Source organism: Emydura macquarii, unplaced genomic scaffold (assembly GCF_026122565.2).
Source record: "Emydura macquarii macquarii isolate MOO-44397 ecotype Brisbane River unplaced genomic scaffold, CSIRO-AGI_Emac_v2 contig_860, whole genome shotgun sequence".
Lineage (NCBI taxonomy): Eukaryota > Metazoa > Chordata > Testudines > Chelidae > Emydura > Emydura macquarii.
This window is the reverse complement of record NW_027130997.1, coordinates 152,323-158,341: the sequence shown is the minus strand read 5'-3', so window position 1 is coordinate 158,341 and position 6,019 is coordinate 152,323. Positions and strand designations below refer to the sequence as shown.

The 6,019-nt window shown below is 43.8% G+C and overlaps 1 protein-coding gene across 3 annotated transcripts in view; it reads left to right on the top strand.

Annotated features, from left to right (window-relative positions):
* Positions 1-2,804: 2,804 nt before the first annotated feature.
* LOC137149851 (arylsulfatase D-like) overlaps positions 2,805-6,019 on the top strand; it is a 29,911-nt gene continuing 26,696 nt past the window's right edge. For all 3 annotated transcript variants that reach the window (XR_010918851.1, XM_067543468.1, XM_067543467.1), the window contains exon 1: positions 2,805-2,934. Coding sequence is in view for 2 of the 3 variants with exons in the window: in XM_067543468.1 (XP_067399569.1) it covers positions 2,858-2,934 (77 nt within the window). In the remaining variant the exon portion in view is untranslated. The remainder of the gene's footprint in view (positions 2,935-6,019) is intronic.

Below are 6,019 nucleotides of genomic sequence, written 5' to 3'. Positions count from 1 at the left end.
CCACCTTCTCCTTGGATATGTTTGAACGTGTGATTTGGTGATCTATAAAATAGCAACAACTATAAGACTCTGCTAGCCTATGAATTACTAGATAGGAACTTTCTCTTGCCCACTTGAAGCATAACTGGAATGTTGTCTCAGCTTTTTCCTGTGCAGTATTTGATTGGCTTCTAGTTATTAAGGCCCAGATTTTTAACAGTATTTAGGCCTGGTCTACACTGGCAATGGAGGGCGACGTAACGTTGCTTACATCGAACTCCTAAAGTTTGTGTCTACACTGGCACATTAGTTCCATCGATTTAAAGCACAGTAGATGTTGACCTAATAAAACCACCTCTGCAAGTGGCGTAGCACATAAATTGAATTTACTGGGTCAAATTTGCATCAGTGTAGGCAGAGCGCAACATAAGTCAATGTTACTGGCCTTTGGGAGCTATCCTATAATGCCTCGTTCTGACCACTCTGGACATTTGCGCTCTGCTATAACGTGGCCATGTAAACAGGAAATAGCCCCTCCCCTCAATCCCTGGGAAATTTTGAATTTTCATTTCCTGTGAAATGGAGAGAGCTTTGTAGATGAATTAAACATGGCTACTGCAAGGACCAAATGAGCTCCAACATGGAGTCGACCAGAGGTCTTGGATCTCATCGGTCTGTGGGACGAAGAGTCCATTCTGTCTCAGCTCAGAGCCAGCAAAAGAAATTTAGATATATACAGGAAGATATCCCAGGGCATTTTGGAGAAGGGACACAACAGGGACACGCAGCAGTTCCGCGTGAAGACCAAAGAGCTACGTCAGACCTATCAGACCAATAGGGAAGCTAACAGACATTCTGGCTCCTTGTCCAAAACATGCCACTTCTATGAGGAGCTGCATGCAATTCTCGGCGGCAAACCCAACACAGTGCTGCCACGCAGCATTGATACCACTGCTGAATCACAGTGCAGGTAGAATGATGAGGACTCTGTGGACAAGGAGGAGGAAGAGAAGGAGATCAGCGTGCAGAAGAGCAGGGTATCCATTCTCCCAGAGAGACAAGACCTATTCCTGACCCCAGAGCAGTCCAGCAATACACACACAGGACAGCAGTAGCAATCGTGATCCCAGAGAAGGCACATCTGGTGAGGGTTTTTGTTTTTCTTTTTTTCTTTTTAGAGGTTATTTCCCTGATCCAATTTCTAAAATGGCCCTATTTTATTTGGAGGGGAGGGTATTTCTGGGTGTTGTCAAACTTCACTGGGGGGGTTACTCCCGGAACAGATTATTTATGTGCAGAGATATGCTCCGAGATTCATCCATTGATATCTCCAGGAAACTCTCATTCAGGTAATCTGTTACCCTTTGCACAAGGTTTCTCAGGAGGACAGCCTTGTTTCTTCCGCCACGGTAGGATACTTTTCCGTGCCACACCGCAATGAAATGAGCTGGAATTATGGAAGAACACAGCATAGCAGTTTAAGGGCCAGGCCTGTACCCCGATGCTTGCAGCAACTCGTCCCTTTCCTCCTCCGCTCATGGTCACCTAGGGAAGACGGTGCATGTTTAAAGTACCTGAGCTATACAGTCGATCCTCTTTAATCCTCTAGTCCCCTTTCTATGGGCATAGTGTGTCAGTTCAATAGTTGTCCTATGGTTTCTGACTCTACAATTCACCCGCAGAGGTGTCCTCTGCTCATCTCTGCCCACCTCCTCCCAAACCATTCCTCTGCATGTAAACGGGGAGCCTGGTGATCCCCCTCATAGATTAATTTTGGACTTTGGTTTTTACCGCTAATTAAACCTCTCTATAACAGATGAAAGGGCCTCTGGCTTATCATCTCCATAACAGCAGTCCGACCCGACCCTTCTGAGATGTACAGAATGGAATGCGGGTCTGGCTTAGCCTTGTGCACATGAAGGGGAGTACTTTTTACATTCTAGCAGTTGCTTCAGTTCTTTGGGTCTGCTAACAATGGTAATGTTGTCCTTTTATCGTTTTTCTGTAGACACCTCAGCCTCGCTCCCCTCTGCCCCCCCGCCGCCCACTTCCCCACATCACCCCTCAGAACTGTTGCTGAAAGACTTTCCCAGATCAGAAAGAGGGAAAAAAGAAATTGCGGGACGACATATTCGGCGAGCTCATGAACGCCTCCACAGCCGCTGAGACAGATCTCAGAGCATGGAGGATGTCCTTGTCCCAGAAACTGGACATGGACATGGAGCACAGAAGATCTGTGCAGGAGCAGGAGCGCAGTACGCAGTAGGAGATGTTGCGTATAATGAGGGATCAGTCGGACATGCTCAGGTGCCTTGTGGAGCTCCAGGAAGAGCGGCGACAGGACAGAGTCCCTCTGCAGCCCCTCCAGAACACTCCTCCGCCTAACACTTTGTCAGATCCTCCTTGGCCCCTATTTCCTTTAAACAGTTATTCCTGTTTAGGGTGCATTGCAGGTAATGGTCTGTGGAACTTTTCCTAATATCACAGAGGATGATTCACTTTCGGCCATTTTTTCAAAAGGGCTTGGCACCCAACTGTTCTTTGAGAACAATGGGAGCTGAGCTTCTGCAAATCTGGCCCTTTAAGGACCAAGCATCCCAGGATGGGAACTTGAGGGGCTCCTGTGAGAGAGAGCCCAGAAAGGATCTATCACTCTCACAGTAATAGCCTGCAGAATGAAAAAGCTGAACAGCCCCTCTGCTTGCAAAAATGTGCTCCACGCTTTTTCTCCAAAAAGGAATTTTCCCTCAGTCCCTTACAGAAGTTTACACTTTTTAAGGAAGACTTTAATTTGCCCTCATTCCCTCTTTGCAGAATTAGCTTTGCCAGGTCTCACAGTTCCGCTTCCGGATTTGCACTGCAGGAACCTGGCTCTCCGATGGGGGTTCTCCAGCAACGTTCTGCCACTTCCAAGGAGGAGGGGTCGCATTGGGAGACCTTCCCTTTGTCCAGAAGGTGTGTAGATCCAGATCCTCTGAGACAGGGCTAGAGCCTTGTATTGTTTGTGCTCTCTGCACAGGTTGCCACTTGATCTTCAGCCACATCCTCTGTTTTGATGCAGAATTTTATGTAGAGGCTGTTTCAAATTAGTAAACTCTACGCAGGAAAAGTCTGGTTTTTCTTGGCTTTTGTCAGGATTTCGAGTCAAATTGCATTTTTTCTCCGTGCTAGCTCCTATATTTGCCCTTCTCTCCAACCGTCTGCTTAATCAGAACTGCTGCCGTGGGAAGGAGCTGACTCTCTGTATCCTAAACAGTGGGAAACAACATGTGGGCAGCGTTAAGAATAGCAATTCATCTCTATTTCCTTTCCTCTTTCCTTCTTCGAGCCCTTCAAATTTAGCTCTTTCCAGTTCAGGATTTGCTGGATTGTGGCAAGCACAGGTACACTGGGGAAAAGTCTGCTTTCAGTTTCACTGTCAGTGGAGTTACTGTACATTTATACTGGTGTATCTGAGAGAGCATCATTTGCCCACTAGATATATTTCATGGGGTCTTTAGTACTTCTCTGGCTAGTTTGCTCTTACCGGCCCTTTTTTCCTCATTCATCTCATTTGTTAAATTTGTTTCTATCACTGATTTTCTTCCCTTCTATTTGTCTATTGTCCCATCTGAAGGAAAATCTGCAGGTTCATAGATTTATAAAGTTTAGGGCCAGAAGGTACTAGTCAATCATGTAGTCTGATCTCCTGTATATCACAGACTGTTACATTTCACCCAGTTACCCCTGTATTGAGGCCAGTTACTTGTGCTTGTCTAAAATATAATTTATGTAAGGCTAAAAGCATACCTGCCAGAAAGGCATCAAGTCTTAATTTGATGACCTCTTCCCTTGGTAGTTTGTTCCAATGGTTAATCATCCTCACTGTTAAAAATATGCTCCTTATTTCTGATTTGAATTTGTCAGCTTTCAGCATCCAGCCATGGGTTCTTGTTATTTCATTCTCTTCTAGATTAAAGAGCCCTTCTGTACTTGGTATTTTCTCCATAAAAAGACCTATACACTGAAATCAGATCATCTCTCGGTCTTGTTTTTAATAAACTAAACAGATTGAGCTCTTTTTAAAGTCTCACTTTATGGCATTTTCTCCAGCCCTTGAATCACTGTAAGGTTTTTTTCTGCACCCTCTCCTGTTTTTCAACATCCTTTTTACAATGTGGACACCAGAACTGTGTGCAGTATTCTAGAGTTGGTCTCCCTCATGCTGTATGCAGAAGTAAAATCACCTCCCTACTCCTATTTGCTTCTCCCCTTTTTGTATATCCAAAGGTAACATTAGGCCTTTTTGCCACAATATTACACTGAAGCTCACGTTCAGTTCTTTGTCCAGAATGACTCCTAAATCCTTTCCAGAGTCACTGCTTTCCAAGACACACTCCCCCATTCTCTAGGTACAGCCTGCATTCCTTATTCCCAGATGTATAACTTTTTGGTATTTGACTCTATTAAAATTCATTTTATTTGAATGGGCCCAGCTTACCAAGCAATGCAGATCCAGATGAATCTTGCAGCTATGCTTGCCCTGAAATTCTGCATGTGTGGTAATTTTTTACTCCCTAGTGGAAATTCCATTATGTTAAAATATTTTTTCTCCCCTGATCTCTTCTTTTCCTTTTGCTTGTGGAGCCTATTCCTTCGACTTTTGTACAAATTCTTAGGTTGATCATTTCTGCTCTTGTGATTAGACAAGCAGTGCAGGGTGCCATTCTGTCATGTAGGTTTCATTCCTCATGGAATTAACTAGAAAGGACAGGTTTTTGGTTTTTTTTAAAGGAGGATATGGTAATGTTTTGACACCTTATAGTGGATCACAAGCTAAATATGAGTCAACAGTGTAACACTGTTGCAGAAAAAGCAAACATCATTCTGGGATGTATTAACAGGACTGTTGTAAGCAAAACACAAAAAGTAATTCTTCCGCTCTACTCTGCACTGATTAGGCCTCAGCTGGAGTATTGTGTCCAGTTCTATGCACCACATTTCAGGAAAGAGGTTGACAAATTCAAGAAAATCCAGAGGAGAGCAACAAAAATGATTAAAGGTCTAGAAAACATTGGGTTTGTTTAGTCTGGAAAAGAGAAGACGGGGGAGGGCGGACATGATAACAGTTTTCAAGTACATAAAAGGTTGTTACAAAGAGGAGGGAGAAAAATTGCTCTTTTTAACCTCTGAGGATAGGCCAAAAAGCAATGGACATTAGGAAAAACTTCCTAACTCTCAGGGTAGTTAAGCACTAGAATAAATTGCCTAGGGAGGTTGTGGAATCCTTGGAGATTTTTAAGAGCAGGTTAGACAAACACCTGTCAGGGATGGTCTAGATAATGCCTCATCTTGCTGTAAGTGTGGGGGACTGGAATAGATGACCTTGCAAGATCCCTGCTAGTCCTATGATTCTATGTTCTTTAATAAACATGAGTTGAGTTATGCATGCTGTGGGTGAATGAACCATAAAAATACTGTTGCACACGGTACATTCCATTTCCACATTTCCTCTTTACCCCAGCCCGCTCAATGGTAAGTAATTATACCACACAATGCCTCTGTGAGCACAGCAGTTTAGGACATCCATTTAAAACTGTGAGTGGAATGTACCATTAGGCAGCAAAATTCAGTTATCTGAGCTGTATGGGTTGATCACTCCAGTGTCACTGACAAACATTCAGAGCCTCATAAGGTGCAGAAATTAAGGGCTGGGACACTTGTGGATATTAATAAAAGCAGCTTTCATAAAGTCAAATGGTCTTTTTTTAGTAGACGGAGAGAAGGTAGCGTTCTTCCTGTCTGTCCATTTCAGACAAAAAAGTGCCTGTATGAATTAAACAGTCCTCCTAGGGGCTGTCACTTTTCCTCTGGTAAACAGTATTACTCTCCATTACCTTGCACGGCTATTACTGTATCACCATGTGTGCTCTTTCTGAGAGTTCATAATGCCAGTACAACATGGTGTAACTTTTAAGAGCTCCCCTCAATTGCACTGTGATCAGCAGGCTCCCTTCCTGAGAACAAGTCATATGAGTGAGTGGAATTCTCAAAGATGCAT